The following is a 19,945-nucleotide window of genomic DNA, read 5'->3' as shown; positions in this document are numbered from 1 at the left end:
CATATGGATTACGCTATGTTCCACTCCAATCTCTCCTTCCCTGCAAGTAAATTCTAACAAATTAGAAAAGGAATTTTACTTTTAAAAAACTCAACTGAAAGTTAAACATAAAACTGCTGCGCATGAAAGTCTAAGAATAAAAAAGTACTTTGAAATGATAAATTCTGTTACTCCATACTAGTTAAGTAGCTGTCACCACCTAAAACTGCTGATTAGAAAAATCAAGAGGGCCTGGTGCAGTGGCTCACATCTGTAATCCCAGTGCTTTGGGAAGCTGAAGTAGTAGCACCACTGGAGACCAGGAGTTCAAGACCAGCCTGAACAACATAGCGAGATCCCGTCTCTACAAAAAAAAATGTTTTCAATTAGCCGAGCATTGTTGTATGCCTGTAGTCTCGGCTTCTTGGGAGGCTAAGGAGGATGGATCGCTTGAGCCCAGGAGTTCAAGGCTGTAGTGAGCCATGATCGTGCCACTGCACCATAGCCTGGGTAACAGAGCAAGATCCTCTCTCTTAAAAAAAGAAAAAATAAAAATCAAGAGTATTGCTCTCTTTCACTAACCCACTATTATGGACAGTGCCACCTTTCAACAGCAATTAACGGAAACACTTACTTATACCAAACAGAAAATGGAGTTTCACTTAACATAAGTAAAACAAAGCTTTGAATTTCTCCTACTGTAATTTTCTATGAAGGCAAGCACCTATAAACATTCCACTATTATAAATCAACTAGTTCTTTATTTCTACTGATGCATTCTTGTCCTTTTGCATTGTATATCTACTCTAACTGGGTTATTAACAGTCCCTTCTATTAAATTTCAGACATGATCCCAACTGCCTGATGGAATCTCTCAGCAGGCACCTCAAACTGAATTCACATTTTTACAATATACTCACATTACATGCACATAGCTAAAGTCATGTGGTATAAAAAGAGATCGATGAAAAGCCCAAGTAACTCAATCTCTCTCCTTCAAGATAACAGACTATTTCTATCATCAAATAAAGGTGGAAAAAACCCTATCTATATGCCAGCATATATGTTTGCACATATGTACTTTGTTCCTAATCTATCTAGAGCTCTTCCTATATCAGCCTATATAGATTACCTTTGCTTATTTTAGTGGATATGCTATTATTAATTAGTCAGACGTTCCTTATTTAGCAAGACCTTACTTTCATAAGGTATCAAGGTACTTCCATTCAGAAATGCTACTTTAAAAAAAAATCAGAAAAATTAAGTTTGGTAAGATTTAGCCTAAAGTGGGTAGGAAGAAAAAAAAAGAATGATAGAGACACTTTCAAACCTATTCTTTCTCATCTTTACACCTCATGAACTAAATATGCTTGGCCTTAAACTCTGTTATTCCCCTACTTTACTATTCAACTGACTGCAAAGTTCTTCAAAATACATTCCACAGCATATGTAACATTCATACATCCCTGCTGCTTCTAATTTCCTAGTGTCAGCCTCACATCATTTTTGCATGAGCTCTTCAAACATGTCCAAACTGATCTCCTTTCATACAGACGTATCTTTTCATTTCAAGCAACCTTTCAATAACATTACTTGGTTAGTTTTTCCAAAATCCTTATTTTCCAAAACATGTTATTTTATCTCACTCAATACTTGCAACAGTCACTCCATGATCTCAAGATAATATAGAAACTTAGGAATATCATTCTATTTCATTCTATAGCCCTACGCTTTTCAGGAATCATTTCTCATCATGACATACCAAACTACTAAGGAGCATCCCTGTAATCTAACCATACCAAACTACATAAAGCTGCTGGATCTTCATAAATGGAATTAAATTACTCCCCACTCTGGGTCTGTACTATATTTTATTTACAACTGTATCAGATAATATGTTATTTTTCCATTAGACTACAATTTAATTTATGGTCAAGAGTAAATTTATTTTATACACCAACAGTGCCCCAAAGCATCCTCCATAAGAGCAACTTCAGTTTTATTCAAACTGATAAAAAAATAATATACCTTTGAAGAATATGAACTTAAAAAGAGAGATAATATTCCTAAGAAGAGATACAGAATGCAGAGGACTTGCAACAGCCCTCTAAATAACTTCATTAAAATTAATTGCTAAACATTTAACGGCACATTCAAAACTTAAATGAGGAAAAAAATAGGTATTTACAATGACTAGGTGATAAAAATTCACCAATTTACTAATACAAACAAACTAGGCTTCTGAATGGATTACTCTATGACTAAAAAGGTGTTTGATCATATTACATCTTTAAAATTATAAGTGCTTCTAGAAAGAATTTAAGAAGGTTGTTTAAATGCCATCAAGGCTGAGCACGGTGGCTCAGGCCTGTAATCCCAGCACTTTAGGAGACCGAGGTGAGTGGATCACGAGGTCAAGAGAACGAGACTAAAATGTATGGGAAATCTCCCCCATGAAGTCAATCAGTAAACATTCTTGATCTTTCTAATAACTATTACTTTAGAGTTCAAATTTCTCTTGCAAATTATTCATTAAAGCACCTCAATACTTTTAACACTTTGAGCTGGATATTTTTTTGTTATGGGAGATTATCCTGTGCACTGTAAGATATTTAGCAGCATCTCTAATTTCTGCTTACAAGGTGCCAATAGCATACCCCAAGTTGATAACCAAAAATGTTTCTATACATTGGCAAATGTTACCTGGAGATGGGGCTGGAGGGATATAAAATTGCCCCAGTTGGGAAATACTACACAAAACAGTAATTCCAGGAAAAGGTCAGAACCATCCAAATGATTTGTTTGGTTGTGTTTTTTTTTTGAGACAGAGTCTCACTTTGTCTCCAGGCTCACTGCAACCTCCGCCTCCTGGGTTCAAGCGATTTTCCTGGCTCAGCCTCCTGAGTAGCTGGGACTACAGACGTGTGCCACCACGCCCAGCTAATTTTTATATTTTTAGTAGAGACGGGGTTTTACCATGTTGGCCAGGATGGTCTTGATCTCATGACCTGCGCACCTCCCAAAGTGCTGGGATTACAGGCGTAAGCCACCGTGCCCAGCCCATCCAGATGATTATTTTAAAAATCAAACTTCTAACCTACCAAGTATAGAACAATTATATTCCATGAATGCTTCTTAAGTTCACACAGCAGCTAAGCCTCTGATGGTTCACCTTCTGGGATATTTACCATATCAACTCATCTATTATCATACTATAAAAACAAGGCTTATATCTAAAATTGAATTGTGGCCAGGCACGGTGGCTCACGACTGTAATCCCAGCACTTTGGGAGGCCCAGGTGGGTGGACTCTGAGGTCAGGAGTTGGCAAGACCAGCCTGACCAACATGGTGAAACCCTGCCTCTACTAATAAAATTAGCCAGGTACATGCCTGTAATCTCAGCTACTTGGAAGGCAGAGGCAGAAGAATTGCTTGAACCCAGGAGGCAGAGGCTGCAGTGAGCCAAGACTGTGCCATTGCACTCTAGCCCAAGCAACAAGAGCAAAACTCCATCTCAAAAAAAAAGTGAATAGTGACACAATACACATTTCAGTAACCAGTATAACCAAAACAACACTCACATAAGACATAGAATTCAAATTAAAACCCTTTTATTAAACTTTTTTTCCTTGTCAATTAAGGCAAAAAAAAAAAATGGTGGCAAGGAATAGGCAAAGCAAATTATTTCCTTAACTTATATAATCACAATCCAGTACCACTCTACCCCTCATGCTAGTTTTCTATATTATGTTTCCTCCTTCTCGTTCTTATTTAATGACAAAAATGTCAAATAATTTTAGAACGGATTTTAAGGTCAAACTGTATTAACTTCTAAGAGACCTTCATTTTACTTACAGATAGTCATGTACATGAGCAGCCAATACACTTATTTAAAGTTATGGCTAGAATTCACAGATCTTACGAATACAATGTACCCAAAAAAACTCACTATTAAAGTTTTCAAAACCCAAAAAATTCATACCACCACATTTTTACACACAATAACTAAGAAAATATAACCTGGAAAGAAAATAAGTTTTAAAATAGTATTTTAGGGCCGCACTGTCATTTCATTCACCCAAACATCTGCTGAATTTCTGTTGTGTGCCTAGAATTGTTCTAAAGGGTCATGTGTATTTATGATAGAGGAATATAGCAGTAAACAAGACAGAGTCCTTGCCCTCATAGAGCTTACATTCTAATAGGGAAAAGACCATTAGCAAATACATAATATAATTTCAGATATATGCTAAGGAGAAATTAAAAGCAGTGTACAGGATAAGGCAGTGATTTGGGAGAGAGAAGAAAAACTATAGTTTAAATGGTCAGGAAAAACCTCCCTGAGAAAATAACTTTTGAGCAGCACTGAATGATAAGAAGGGATGAGCAGTTCCTCCTCTTTATAACACAATTCTAAAAGGCCATGAGGAATGAGCTTGGCTGTTTAAATAATTTATCAAGGATGCTGGTGTAGCTAAATCAGGAGAAAACAGGATACCAGTAGGTTAACATGGGTGAAGTAGTAGGCAGGCAAGAGACTGCATACAATCTTACAGATCAGGAGAAAGGGTGTGAATTTTATTCTAAGGGAAACTATGGGAGGGATTTAAGCAAAAAAGTAACGCAATATTTTACTTGCAATGATTACCCTCACTGCTGTGTAGAGAATACACATAGAATAGAAACAAGGAGACTAGTAATCTCAGGCAAGAGCTGAGGCTGGCTTAGATTTATATTACATTTAACAAGCGTAAGATTAAGATCTTTTAAGCCTTGTTTCTAAGACATCTAAGACTTTTTTTTTTTTTTTTGAGACAGAATCTCTCTCTGTCACCCAGGCTGGAGTGCAATGGAGCAGTCTTGGCTCACTCCAACCTCCACCTCCCAGGTTCAAGCAGTTCTCCTGCCTCAGCCTCCTGAGTAGCTGGGATTACAGGTGCATGCCACCATGCCCAGCTAATTTTGTATTTTTAGTAGAGACAGGGTTTCACCATGTTGGCCAGGCTGGTCTCGAACTCCTGACCTTAGGTGATCTACCCGTCTGGGCTCCCAAAGTGCTGGGATTACAAGTGTGAGCCACTGTGCCTGACCCTAAGACATCATTTACTTTCAAGAGATCTGCTATTAAGTAAGCTCACTGTCTTCCATAATCCCTAAGAGTATACTGATTATCTATCAATTTAAAATCCAGATTAATTTTAATTAAAAATAAAATTATGGCTGGGCACGGTGGTTCATGTCCGTAATCCCAGCACTTTGGGAGGCTGAGGCGGACTGATCACTTAAGGTCAGCAGTTCAAGACCAGCCTGGCCAACATGGTGAAACTTGTTCTTTACTAAAAATACAAAAATTAACTGGTTGTAGTGGCACATGCCTGTAATTCCAGCTGTTTCCGAGGCTGAGACATAAGAATTGTGTGAACCTGGGAGGCGGAAGTTTCAGTGAGCCAAGACTACACCACTGCGCTTCAGCCTGGGTGATACAGTGAAACTGTCTCAAAATAAATAAATAAAATAAAATAATACTGAAATGCTTTTAGATTAAAAGGGCCAGAAGCATGGGACTTATCTGCTAAAATGACAATAAAAGCATTTTAATTTACTATTATTTTTTAAGAGACAGGGTCTCACTGCTTCCCAGGCTGGAGTACAGTGGCTATTCACAGGTGCAATCCCACCACTATCAGCATAGGAGTTTTGACCTGCTCCATTTCCAGCCTAGGCTGGTTCATCTGTCCTCAGGCAACCTGCAGGTCACCATACTGATGCTAAACTTGATGCAGACACTCAACTGGCATAGTGCACAGTAGCCCGGCACTCCTGCAATCAAGCAATCCTCTCGACTAAACCACAGCACTCAGCTAGGCATTTTAAAAGAGAATACATCTCTAACAGTAGGAAAAATGAGAGAGAGGCTATAAATGGACAAGATGTTTCACTAAGTCTCAGGGAAGCTCAAAATAAGATAAAATACAGCAGAAAAAGTTCACAGCCTAGAATATGCAAAAGAAAGGATTATATAGCCCAATCATATAAACAATAGGAGTCTAACTGCCTGGAAAAGTTAGAAAAAAAAAACTGGACTTTCATCTCTAGACAGAAATGAAAAAAAAGGTTACTTTGGTTACACTGCCTATGGGGGTAGCCCTGTTCTGCAAGGAGCAGTGAAAAAAGAGGAGGAGGAGGGAAAAAGAAAAAGGAGAAGGGGCAGGAAGCAGAAGAAAAACACAAATGAGAAAAAAAGCTGAAAATGGGGCAACAAGAAAGGTTCCTTTTTAAGGAAAATGAATAAACTACCTGGTGAAAATAAGTTTAACATCCTCTTCATTCTGAAATTTTAGGAATGGTTACCTTCCCTTCCAAAAATTCCCGATCCAGTTATCATAAATTGAAGTATCTGACATACACATTACATACTATTTACTGAATGAGCAAGGAGCACCAGTCAAGCTATACCTATATACAAAATTTCCAATCAGTCTATTCTGTCACTCTATAACATGTACAGACAGGCCAGGCAAGGTGGCTCATGCCTATAATCCCAGCACTTTGGAAGGCCAAGGCAGACAGATAGCCTGAGGTCAGGAGTTTGAGACCAGCCTGGCCAACATGGTGAAATCCCACCTCTACTAAAAATACAAAAATTGGACAGACTTGGTGGCAGGTGCCTGTACTCCCAGCTACTTGGGAGGCTGAGGCAAGAGAATCGCTTGAACCCAGGAGGCAGAGGTTGCACTGAGTTGAGATCGCACCACTGCACTTAACAGAGCGAGACTCAGTCTTGGAAAAAAAAAAAGGAATACACACACAACAACAACAACAGCCAGGCTCGGTGGCTCACACCTGTAATCCCAGCACTTTGGAGGCAGAGGTAGGCGGATCACTTGAGGTCAGGAGTTCAAGACCAATCTGGCCAACATGGTAAAACCCCATCTCTACTAACAATACAAAAATTAGCCAGGCATGGTGGCACACACCTATAGTCCCAGCTACTTGGGAGGCTGAGGTAGGAGAATTGCTTGAACCCAGGAGGTGGAGATCGCAGTGAGCCAAGATCACGCCACTGCACTCCAGCCTAGGAGACAGAATGAGACTCCATCTCAAAAAAAATAAATAATAACAACCAGAGATATGACAAGAAAAATCCAAGTAAAGACCAAAACCGAAATAAATTCTAGAGAAAAAAAAATCATAGAACATCAAACAAGAGGATATTATTTAAAAAAAAAAAAAAATCAGAGTTGATAATGTTTTTAAAACATGAGAAACAAAAATTCAGAATTCAAGAAAGTTGAGAAGCCCCTAAGAAAACAGAGCACCATCAGAATCCTGAAAGTCTCAAAAAGAATTTTTTAAATGGAGATGGTATTATCTAAGAAAGAGAATTTCCAGGCTGGGTGCAGTGGCTCATGCCTGTAATCCCACAACTTTGGGAGGCCGAGGCAGGTGGATCATGAGGTCAGGAGTTTAAGACCAGTCTGGCCAAGATGGTGAAACCCCATCTCTATTAAAAATACAAAGAATTAGCTGGGCGTGGTGGCATGTACCTGTAATGCTAGCTACACAGGAGGCTGAGGCAGAGAACTGCTTGAACCTGGGAGGTGGAGGGTTGCAGTGAGCTGAGATTGTACTACTGTACTCCAGCCTGGGCAAAGAGCAAAGACTCCATCTCAAAAAAAAAAAAAAAAAAAAAAAGAAAAGAAAAGAAAAAATTTCCAAATGGCAGAACAAAAGCCTTACAAACTGAGTTAGCCCTTCAAATGCCCAGCACAGGATTAGAAAAAAGATTATACCTACACATATTCTTGTGAAATTTCTAAAGCCCTAAAAGCCTCATAGAAGAGATCACATGTTCTTTTTAAATGAGTAAGAATGAAACTCATATTACACATTTCATCTGAAGCACTGGATATTAGAAGACAGTAAAGCAATGTCTATGAGTTCAAAGGGGAAATGATTTTCAATTATGAAACCAACATGTAGCCAAATTATCAATCCAAGCATGAGGGCAAAAATCAAGTCATTTTTAGAAATACAAGGATGCCAAGTTTATCTCCCACTCTCCACCCCTCCACCCCCCAGGGATCTAAAGATATTCACTAAGAAAGTAAGGGCAAAACCAAAAAGCAGTCACTAGTTACAAAAAAAATTGTGGTATTAACTCGAGTCTATTCAAAATGAAATCCTAGAGAGCTGAAACAAGTCTAGAAAGAAATTGGTTCACATTATAACAGAAATAAGAAAGTAATAAACTCCACATAACAGTTACATTATCTGGAGCAATCTAATGTTGAGGGAAAAAATTACATAAATAAAACACATAAATTGATAATGAAAATGTGACATTTTAAGCAAATAAAGTCTAAGACATTATTTAACCTAGTAGTAGCATTTAAACAATATGAATAATTTCCGGAAAAAAAAAAAGTAATTCACTAACAACGATCTGATAAAGAAGGAATCTAATCTTTGTATATTCCTTGACCTTGCACTAATAAATAGGTAGTCACTTCTATTGAGCATAATGGTACTTTATTGGTTGATTTTCACCTTTTAGAAAAAATTATATGTAAAAGGCTTATTACACAGGCTATAAATGTATTCGTAACAACACAGAAAGTCAAGGGATACCTGGAAAAAAGCCTTCTCCTGCCCAAAGTGTAACATTAATAAAGTAGACAAAGAAGGCAAACCACTGATGGAGGAAGATACCTATAGCACATAAAACTAATGCAGGATTAATACCCAGAATATGCAAAGAATACCTCAGAAGAAAAAAGAAAATTGACTTAAAAAATATGATGAATAGGCAAGTCAGAGAAGAGGAAACCTAAAATACCTCCAAAACCTTTTAAATGATACTCAACCTCACTAGAAATCTGGAAAACATATATTTAGACAATGAGATGACATTTTGCATGCTGTAGATTAGCAAAATTAAGTCTCATAACACCAACTATAGAGGAAAACATAGTGCAACACCCATTATCATACACTGCTGGTTCAAGAGGGTTTAAACTATGTAACAGTTATTTAACAGCAACTAGGCAACAATCCTTAATGTGAAAAATGGACATAGTCATAGTGAAAATGGCTTTTAGATGTATTTCCTTAAAAAATTCTTATACAAGTACACAAGGAAATGTGTACCAAAAAAATGGAAAATGTTAGGGTGAAAAATTGAAAATAACCAACATATCCATCTTTAAGAGTTTAGATATTTACCATATATTCATAATAAGGAAATACCATAAGGCAATTAAAATGAGTAACTAGAACTACATGTATAAAAACAAATACTGAAATAATAAGTACCAAATTCAGTCTGGGCACAATGGCTCACACCTGCAATCCCAACACTTTGGGAGGCTGAGGGGGGCGGATCACTTGAGGTCAGGAGTCTGAGACCAGCCTGGCCAACATGGTGAAACCCTGTCTCTACTAAAAATACAAAAATTAGTTGGGCATGGTGGCGCACACCTGTAATCCCAACTACTAGGGAGGCTGAAGAAGGACAATCACTTGAACCTGGGAGGTGGAAGTTTCAGCGAGCCAAGATTGTGCCACTATACTCTCTAACCTGGGCAACAGAGACTCTGTCTAAAAAAAAAAAAAAAAAAAAAAGTACCAAATTCAGAACAGTGGAAAAAAGACTGGAAGGAGAAAAATAGTACACAGGAGTTCTAACTCTATGTAAAATCCTTAAGTTGGCTGATGTACAAGTGTTTACATATTATTTTTTCCACTTTTTGTGGCTAAAGTTATCTCATAATAAAAAAGTTCCTTGAGGAAAAAACACAGTAAAGGAATAATGCAAAGTTAATGCTCAACATATTTATTCTTGTAAATCCTACCTTGAATCCAATACTGAGTCCTAGTATTAAGAACTTGCAACACTTCCACACTTAAATTATAAGTGACTATTAAAAAAAATACATACTCTGTAACTGATGTTACACTTTCCTGTCCAAAAGGTCCAACTGGATCATCCTTGAATTTATCACTTGGAAGTTGAGGTGGTAAAAACTCTACATCTTTTTTCTTTGGGACCTTGTAATACTTCCAGGCTATACTGGCTTCATCTTCTTCCAAGTTAACTGCTGTACCAACATATACTGTAGGTTCTACAGCTTCCTGGAATTGAGGTGGGAAAGACTGGGACAAACTGTCTATCCTATCTTCCACTGGTTTAGAAGGAACCAAGGGATCTGGTGTTGGCATTTGATAAAAATGTTGACTCTGAGGAGTTGAAGGTGTTTTAGTCACTCCTTCATCAACCACATCACAAGGGTGAGGACTAAGTGGGGGTGGTTGAGGTGAATTTGCCATTTCGGTGCCATGCATCTGAGGAGTCTTTGCTACATCATTAGTTCGGATATTTGAAAATCTCACTTGACTGTCTGGAGCAGAGATCACAAGTCTCTGGCTGGCTGAATCTGTGTCCATGGCAACATCATCGCTGATAGACACACGATGGTGAAAAGGAGTCAAAGGGCGTTTCTGTGGCTTTTCACTCTTTTCTTGCTTCTCATTGGTCTTGTGCTTAGGAAGTATTTGTTGTTGCTGACCTAAAGATGGTGCCTGTCCTTGTTGTCCAGCATTTCGTGGCTTGAGATTTTTGTGCCTGAAAAGTTAAAATAAAGGTTTCATATTTACAGTGTCACTATTATGGCAAAGTATAATACCAGTTAACAGTATTAGACATTTCAGGTATCATTTGTTTTTCACATATAATCCTAAAAGTAAAATAATTTGAATTTAAGGGGAAAAAATACTTTGCTCAGTGACCTAAATAAAATATAAGGGCACGCAGAAAGATTCACAGACGCCAATTCTCTCATGCTCATTTAATAGCTATGTGATCAGATAGCCAAAGATGATGTCTTATATGATTTAAATATCTTAGTATCTGATTTAAATACAGAGGTAAGATTGTAGCTAAGGTTAAAAAGTATAACAAGGCTTGAAATTTACTCATTTCTAAATGTAACTGATATTTCCTCATTAGTTATAAACTAACAGCTTGACTAAGCTCAGTCATCACCTACACTCCTATAGCAACTGGCTAAAAAGTGTATTCTACTCTACTGAATAGAGTTACATCAGTCTGGAAAGTGCTAGAATTGACTGACTGATGGGCCTCACACCATATTACCTTCTCCAAAGACTCAGCACTACAAAAAAGAATGAGCTGACCAGAAAAGAAAAAGAAAATGCCTAAAATAATTTCTTCCTTATAATCTGAAGCAATTCTAAAATGAAGAACTTAAATAATATACCTAAAAATCTAATAATTTTGTTGAGTTTAAGATTTCTAGGCCAGGTGCAGTAGCTCATGCCTGTAATCTCAGTACTTTGGGAGTCCAAGGTGGGTGGATCATCTGAGGTCAGGAATTCAAGACCAGCCCAGCCAACATGGTGAAACCCCATCTCTACTAAAAATAAAAAATTAGCTGGGTGTGGTGGCACACACTTGTAGTCCCAGCTACTCGGGAGGCAGAGGCAGGAGAACAGCTTGAACCTGGGAGGCGGAGGTTGCAATGAGCTGAGATTGTGCCATTGCACTCCAGTGTGGGTGATGGAGCAAGACGTCTCCAAAAAAAAAAAGATTTCTTTCAGTGCACACTGAGATTTCCAAACTCAATGAGGTACATATATATATATATAATATTATTTTTACACTAAGAAACTCTTAAAATGTGGTAAGATATTGCGTTTACACATTCGGTATAATGTTTTTCTTTTTAAATTTATTTTACTTTTTTGTTGAATCAGAGCTATCCAGAAAGAGTATTAAAAAGCAGTGTTAGGCACTTATTTGAAGAACTCTCTGTTGATAAGACATGCTGAGACATCTTTTTGTACAGAGCTTGGGAAATCTTATTGTGCACGGAGAAAAAAAGAACCAAAGTTACCAGAGAAAACCAGACTTGTTTCAAAAGGACATAGGAGAAATCCACCATTACCTGATATCAAAATCAAAGACATTACACAAAAAGAAAACCATAGACCATTCTCTCTTAAGAACACAGATGTGGCCGGGCGCGGTGGCTCAAGCCTGTAATCCCAGCACTTTGGGAGGCCGAGGCGGGTGGATCACGAGGTCAAGAGATCGAGACCATCCTGGTCAACATGGTGAAACCCCGTCTCTACTAATACAAAAAATTAGCTGGGCACGGTGGCGCGTGCCTGTAATCCCAGCTACTCAGGAGGCTGAGGCAGGAGAATTGCCTGAACCCAGGAGGCGGAGATTGCGGTGAGCCGAGATCGCGCCATTGCGCTCCAGCCTGGGTATCAAGAGCGAAACTCCGTCTCAAAAAAAAAAAAAAAAAAAAGAACACAGATGTAAATAATTAACAAAATATTAGCAACTCCAATCAGCAAAATATAAAAAGACAATACATCATGACCAAATGAAGTTAATTCCAGAAATGTAAGGTGCAGCATTCAAAAGAAAAAAATATCATGCATCACATTAACAGAATAAAAGAAAACCATATTATCTCAATAAGTACAGAAAAAGCCCTATTAATATATTAAACCCCTATTCATATAGACTCAGTAACCAAGGAATAAGAGAATTTGCTTGATTTGATATATATCTATAAAAAACTACAACTAATATCTTACTTGATGTTTAAGTGTGACTAATTTCTCCTTAAGAACAAAGGAAGAATATTAGCTCTCAACCTTTAACGTTTTACTGAAGGTTTTACCCAATGCAATAACCCAAGAAAGAGATCAGAGATTTCAGAGGAAGAAGATAAATTGTCTTTATTCACAGTCAACATTATTACAAACTATACAATGAGGCCAGGTGCGGTGGCTCACATCTATAATACCAACACTTTGGGAGGCCGAGGTAGGTAGATCACGAGGTCAGGAATTCCAGACCAGCCTGGCTAACATGGCGAAACACAGTCTCTGATAAAAATATAAAAATTAGCCAGGCGTGGTGGCGGGCGCCTGTAATCCCAGCTACTCAGGACACTGAGGCAGCAGAATCGCTTAAACCCAGGAGGCGGAGGTTGCAGCAAGCTGAGATCACACCATTGCACTCCAGCCTGGGCAACACAGTGAGACTCTGTCCCTCTCCCACCCCCGTCAAAAGAAACTACAATGAAAAGGGTCAGACTGATCCCCACCTAATCAATCTTAACATTACTAGACATGGGCCAACCAGATACCATGTCTCTCTGATGTGACACAATACAAAGCAACACAGACACCATCTATGAAATACTCTTGCCAAAAATATTGACGTTGAGTCTAATCAAGTAATCAAGCCCCAAGATGAGCACTGAGCACTGTCTAGAACTTTCTGATGATGGGAAGTTCTGTATGTATGTGTGTGTATATATATATATTTTTTTAATTTTTTTTTTATTTTTTGAGACACAGTCTTGCTCTGTCACCCAGGCTGGATCTCAGCTCACTGCACACTCTGCCTCCCGGGTTCAAGCGATTCTCCTGACTCAGCCTCCTGAGTAGCTGAGATTACAAATGCATGCCACCACACCAGGCTAATTTTTGTATTTTTAGGAGAGATGGAGTTTCACCATTTTGTTCTGGCTAGTCTCAAACTACTGACCTCAAATGATCCATCCGCCTAGGCCTCTTGAAATGCTGGGATTACAGGTGTAAGCCACCATACTCAGCCTGTATATGGCTCTTGAGCACCTGAATTGTGGCCAATGCAACTGAGGAACTAAATTTTTTTCAAGAGACAGGGTCTTGCTCTGTCGCTGAGGCTGGAATGCAGTAGTACAAACATAGCTCATTGTAACAAACTCCTGGACTCAAGTGAGCCTCCCAAAGTGCTGACAGTAGTTACTAACACAGCTAGTATTGGATAGCTCAGCTCTGCAGGTACCTTCCATTTACAGAAATGCAAGGGAAAAAGGAATAAATTAAATGACACTAAAAGAAGTAAAATTACATGACAAGTACAACGAAAAATCCAGAACGTGAAGCACTCTGTGAGAGAACTGACCTAGTTTTAGCAACCAAGTCAATGTCCTGAAAAGGGAGCAGTAGACAACTACAAAGAGAGATTTAGAAAACATAACTACCACGTTTACTCCTTCTTTGAATCCCAGGCAAATAAACTATCTGCAAAAAGACATTTCTGAGACAATCTGGACAAGGTATCATAACAACAGAATTATAGTCACATAAGAAGATATTCATATTTTTTAGAGCTGCACACTGAAGTATTGCAGAAGTGTAATGATATTTAAGATTTGCTTTAAAAATCTTTATCAAGAGCATAGCATAGGGAACTTACCAAATAAAGTACTACATATCTATAAAGTATTATGAACTTTTTAAAAAGAGTGAATCTGTAAGTGCTAACATGGATAAATACTCAAGCTGTTTATCAAAAAAAGAATAAGTTGCAGAAATATAGCATGATTCCACTTGGGTGAAAGAAAGCAGACAGGGCAGACCTACATATAGAAGAGGGGAATCTGTTAATTTTTAATTTTATATTCTTGTGTATTGTTTGAACTTTTTATTTTTATTTATTTTGAGATAGTCTCACTCTGTCGTCCAGACTGGAGTGCAGTGGTGCAATCCCAGGTCACTGCAACCTCTACCTCCTGGGTTCAAGTGATTCTCCCACTTCAGCCTCCTGAGTAGCTGGGATTACAGGCACCCGTCACCATATCAGGCTGGCTTGCTTGCTTATTTATTACTTAATTTTTAGTAGAGACAGCGTTTTGCCATGTTGGCCAGGCTGGTCTCGAACTCTTGACCTCAAGTGATCCACCTGCTTTGGCCTCCCAAAGTGCTGGGATTACGGGCATGAGCCACTGCACCCAGCCTGAATTATTTAAATGAGTTTTTTTTTTTTTTTAACACAGAAATCTGTCATAAAAACAAAACAAAACACTCCAAGCAGGTCCTATCCAATTTATGAACAATCTCTTTTTTTCCCTCATGCCATTGCCCAGGCTGGAGTACAGTGTGGTTATCAAAGCTCACTACAGCCTTCCAAAGTAGCTGGGATTATAGGCAAGAGCCACCCCACTGGTTTGAATGGCTTCTTTTTGAATATTTTCAATGACAAGCACCATATTACTTTATAAGATGAAGCCTCATCATCAAATAGTTCCAATTATTAGAAGGTAAATTCTTAACACTGAATAGAAATTCGTGTTTTCTGTATCTTCCAGCCCTTTAGACCTCTAGACCTCTTTCCGCATTTTTTGGAGACAAAGTCTTGTTCTGTTGCCCAGGCTGGCGTGCAGTGACCCAACCTCGGCTTCCTGCAACCTCCACCTCTCAGGTTCAAGCAATTCTCCTGCCACAGCCTCCTGAGTGGCTGGGACTACAGGCGTGTGCCACCATGCCCAGCTAATTTTTTTGTATATTTAGTAGAGACAGGGTTTCACTGTATTAATCAGGATGGTCATGATCTCCTAACCTCGTGATCTGCCCGCCTCAGCCTCTACCTAATTTCTAAAGCTGCACTAACCAATAATGGTAGCCACAAGTTATATGTAGCCATTAGACACTCGAAAAGTGGGTAGTCCAAATTGAGATGTGCTGTAGGTGTAAAATACCAGTTTTCCAAGATATGTTATAAAATAAAGGAATGCCAAATATCTCACTGGTGTTTCATCACAATGACTGTGTGTCAAAAGAATATTTTCAATAAATCAAGTTCAATAAAATATACTGGGCTGGATATGGTAGCTCACGCCTATAATCCCAGCACTTTGGGAGGCCAATGTGGGCAGATCACCTAAGGTCAGGAGTTCTACACCAGCATGGCCAACACGGTGAAACCCATCTCTACTAAAAATACAACAAATTATCCGGGTGTGGTGGCAGGCACCTGTAATCCCAGCTACTCAGGAGGCTGAGGCAGGAGAATTGCTTGAACCAAGGAGGTGGAAGCTACAATGAGCTGAGATCATGCCACTGCACTCCAGCCTGGGTGACAGAGTGAGACCCCATCTCGAAAACAAATAAATAAATAAAATTTAAAAAACAATTTTTAAAGATCGTCAGCAACAGAAAAGGTCTAGATGAAGCAAACATAGTAAGTGACATGGATGATTGATAAATAGGAATTCTTTGCCCAATTCACTTACTTTCGTCCATGTTTTAAGTTTCTAAGAATTAAAATGCTAAAAACAAACAAACAAAAAAAACACAGTATGAAAGATTTGAGAAGCAAGATTAAAGTATTCCCAGGTCCTTGTTCATTCCATAAAAAGAACAAAGACTCTAACTTTAGATTTAAGGAAAGCAGGCACAATAAATGATTAATTCAATTAACAAAAGAATAAAAATAGACCACCAAACTTCTAAATCAGGAGAAGAAACTGAATAAAAGAATATAAAAAGGAAACAAATAACAGTATCATTCACTTATCAATTATTTAAGTATCTGACTGTCTACTAAAGCAATTTTTAAAGTATGGTCCATGAACCCTCCTTTTTAGGAGTTGTAGGAGTTCAAAACTATTTTCATAATAGCACCAAGACACTATCTGCCTTTTTTATTATGGTGAAATTTACAAAAATGGTGCAAAAACAATAGGCAGTAAAACTTGTAGCAATTGAACATGAATCGAGGCAGCAGTATCAACTGTGACAGCAGCAGTAGTCATTGTTTTCTGCACCACCACACCTTGTTTGTTTTTTATGATAGTATTACTTAAGAATGTCCTTCATGAAGACAGTAAATATAATTTATATTAATCTCGATCCTTACACACATCCTTTTGTACTATGAATAAAAAAATAGGAAGTGCATATAAAGCATTTCTGCTATATATTTGAAGTACAATGGCTACTTTGAGGAAAAGCACTTGTACAATTATTTGAGGTATAAGCTGAAACTAGCTTTTTTCATGAAACACCATATAAAGAACAAAAGGACTAGTAGATAAACTAAGATTATTCATATTTGGTCATTTGGAAGATTTGGTTATTAGTTTATCAAACATGAACAAAATGAGTTTGTCATTTAAGAAAGAACTGATAATTTTGAGCCTGACTGATAAACAATGACTACTACTGCTAATACAGTTGGTACCACTACAAGATTTAGAATTTTGGAAAACTTTATCTGACACAGTAAGCTTGATAGGCTTCTAACACTTAAATACTTTTCGGATGAGATCACTGGTAATATTAATAAATGAAATATTTTAATACTCTGTATTGGCTGAATTCCACATCCTCAAATTCAACCAACCACAGATAAAAATATTATTTTTCAAAAATGAAAAGTTAACAGTACAACAATAAAAAGATATAAATTGTAAAAGCAATACAGTATAACAACTATTTATATCACTTACATTGGATTAGGTATTTATTATAAATAATCTAGAGATTATTTAAACTACACTGAAGGACCAGGTACAGTGGCGCAAGCCTGTAACCCCAGCACTCTGGGAGACTGAGATGAGTGGATCACTTGACGCCAGGAGTTCAAGACCAACCTAGTCAACATGGTGAAATCCCATCTCTATTAAAAATACACACACAAAAAAAATTAGCTTGGTATGGTGGCACATGCCTGTAGTCCCAGTTACTTGGGAGGCTGAGGCACGAGAGTCGCTTGAGCCAGGGAGGTGGAGGTTGCAGTAAGCCAAGATCACACCACTGCACTCCAGCCTGGGCAACAGAGCGAGACCCTGTCTCAAAAAAAAAAAAAAAAAAGCATACTGAAGAATGTACATGGGTTAGATGAATACTGTATCATTTTATATGAAGGACTTGAGCATCTGTAGATTTTGTTATCTGTGAGGGTTCTAGAATATCAATCCTCCACGGATATTTAGAGATGACTATATATAACAAAATGTGCCAACATTCAGATCTGTATAACCCAGTGAACCAGTATTTTTCAAATGACAATGCATGTTACAAAATCGAAAGATCTATTCAGTTATTGGTAGAGTACAACTACTAACAGGGTTTTAGATTCCACATTGCAACTAACCTTTAAGAAACTACCACTTGTCAATTTTTGGCATAGTAGCACAAGAAAAATATCTAAAAAAGTTATTAAATACTCTCCTCCCTTCTCCAATTGCATAGCTACACGAGGCTGGATTTTCTTCATATACTTCAACCAAGACAATATTCAGCAATAGGCTGAATGCAGAAGCAGATATAAGAATTCAACTATCTTACTATACTCAATATTAAAGAGACTTGCACAAATGTAAAACAGTGTCACTCAATTAGGTTTTTGGTTTTTTTTGGAAAATATAGTGGATGTCTATAAAAATAATTTTATTCATGTTAATATACACAGATTATTTTAATAAGTGGTGCTTTAAAATTTCTCTAAAATACTAACAGATGTAATAAAAGTACTTTGCAGTCTTCAATAATTTTTAAGACTTTAAATAAGTTCTAAGACAAAAAAAGTTTGAGAATTACTCTACTTTATGCAAGGATTTTAAATCCCTATATAGGATTCATTCATCTGAGAACTATTTAGTTATGTCCCAAGTATACAAGGGATGTGAAAAGTAAATGGCCATACATTCACTTACCCACTATTAAGAGTAAAAAAACTATAAAAAGGGGCTACATACTAATAGCAGTGGGTCTCTAAATTTTTGACAACATTAAATCAGCCCTTTTCTTCTATACAGACCTCTTTCTAAAAGCTAGTTTCTTTAGAGAGAACAATTCAATTTCATGCTAGAACACAAACACATTGAGGAATCTTTGTAAAAAAAGAAACTGTCCTAAAAGCACAAACCAAAAGAGTAATCCTTTCAAATTATTTTTTCCTATGAACATTAGGTATGCAGTACTTCAGTGTTAACATGTGAAATTTAATGTATTGCTTTTTACTTTGCAGCCTGCTTTCTATGTGGAGTTTTCCTACGAACATTCCACCACACTAAAGTCTAGCATCAATAAATGTGCGCCATTCAATCTTGCTAATGAAAAATGCAACAAACAATTTTATGCTTCTCACGTATTATAATGGTAAAAAAAATACTTTTGAAGATAGTTCTCAAATCAGTGAAATCACAAGAAAAACCAACATTCTTTATATGCAAAAAGCGTGAGTAAAATTGGTAGAATCTTTTTTGATGTCACATGTACTTGCCTGCAACTCTTTATCACATCACCCACCTAATTTATTTCCTTCCCAGAACTCATTCAAATTTTTTAAAAAATTTAAAATTCTTAAGGCAGGGCACAGTGGCTCACATCTGTATTCCCAGCACTTTGGGAGGCCAAGGTGGGAGAATCATTTGAGGTCAGGAGTTTGAGACCAGCCTGGCCAACATGGTAAAACCCCATTTCTACTAAAAATACAAAATTTATCTGGATGTGGTGGCATGCCCCTGTAGTACCAGCTACTTGGGAGGCTGAAGCACAAGAATCACCTGAATCCAGGAGGCAGAGGTTGCAGTGAGCCAAGATGGCATCACTGCACTTCAGCCTGAGCAACAGAGCAAGACTCTGTCTCAAAAAAAAAAAAAAAAAAATCCTTCTTAAAAACAAATCATCTGCCTCACATCCAATAGAATGCAGACTTCATAATAGCAGGAGCTTTGTTAGCTAGTGTATTCTGAGCCTAGGATACCTTCTGCCACAGAGTAAGTGTTCAAAAAGCCTAATAAATAATTAATAGTTACAGTAGTAGTATTTTTTTAAAAGTAAGCACAAGGAAAAAACACTCATGGAAATAACCTGTATGTATGTCCATCAAATCCAGAATGATTATATGAACTATGATACTTCCATTCAGTGGAATATTAATCAAAATTTTTTCATTTTTCTTTAAAAAAGAGAGTACCATGGCATTGTCCAGGCTAGTCTCAAACTCCTGGGCTCAAGCAATCCTTCTCCCTTGGCCTCCCAAACTGCTGGGATTACAGGCGTAAGCCACCACACCTGGCCCCAGGAAAATTTTTCAACAATGAAGCAGAACTATAAGTAACTAATATGGAAAGATCTGAGTCACAT

General features: G+C 37.6%; 1 protein-coding gene across 2 annotated transcripts in view; it reads right to left on the bottom strand.

The window, feature by feature from the left end:
• Positions 1-19,945, bottom strand: part of MED13 (mediator complex subunit 13) — a 122,301-nt gene that overhangs the window by 55,389 nt on the left and 46,967 nt on the right. For both annotated transcript variants that reach the window (XR_010343345.1, XM_012445468.3), the window contains exon 9: positions 9,921-10,604. Coding sequence is in view for 1 of the 2 variants with exons in the window: in XM_012445468.3 (XP_012300891.1) it covers positions 9,921-10,604 (684 nt within the window). In the remaining variant the exon portion in view is untranslated. The remainder of the gene's footprint in view (positions 1-9,920; positions 10,605-19,945) is intronic.

The sequence above is a fragment of the Aotus nancymaae genome, unplaced genomic scaffold (genome assembly GCF_030222135.1).
Source record: "Aotus nancymaae isolate 86718 unplaced genomic scaffold, 86718_ANA_hifiasm-v0.15.2.pri h1tg000018l, whole genome shotgun sequence".
Taxonomy (NCBI): Eukaryota; Metazoa; Chordata; class Mammalia; order Primates; family Aotidae; genus Aotus; species Aotus nancymaae.
The sequence above is the reverse complement of the archived record's forward strand: the minus strand, read 5'-3'. Positions and strand labels throughout refer to the sequence as shown.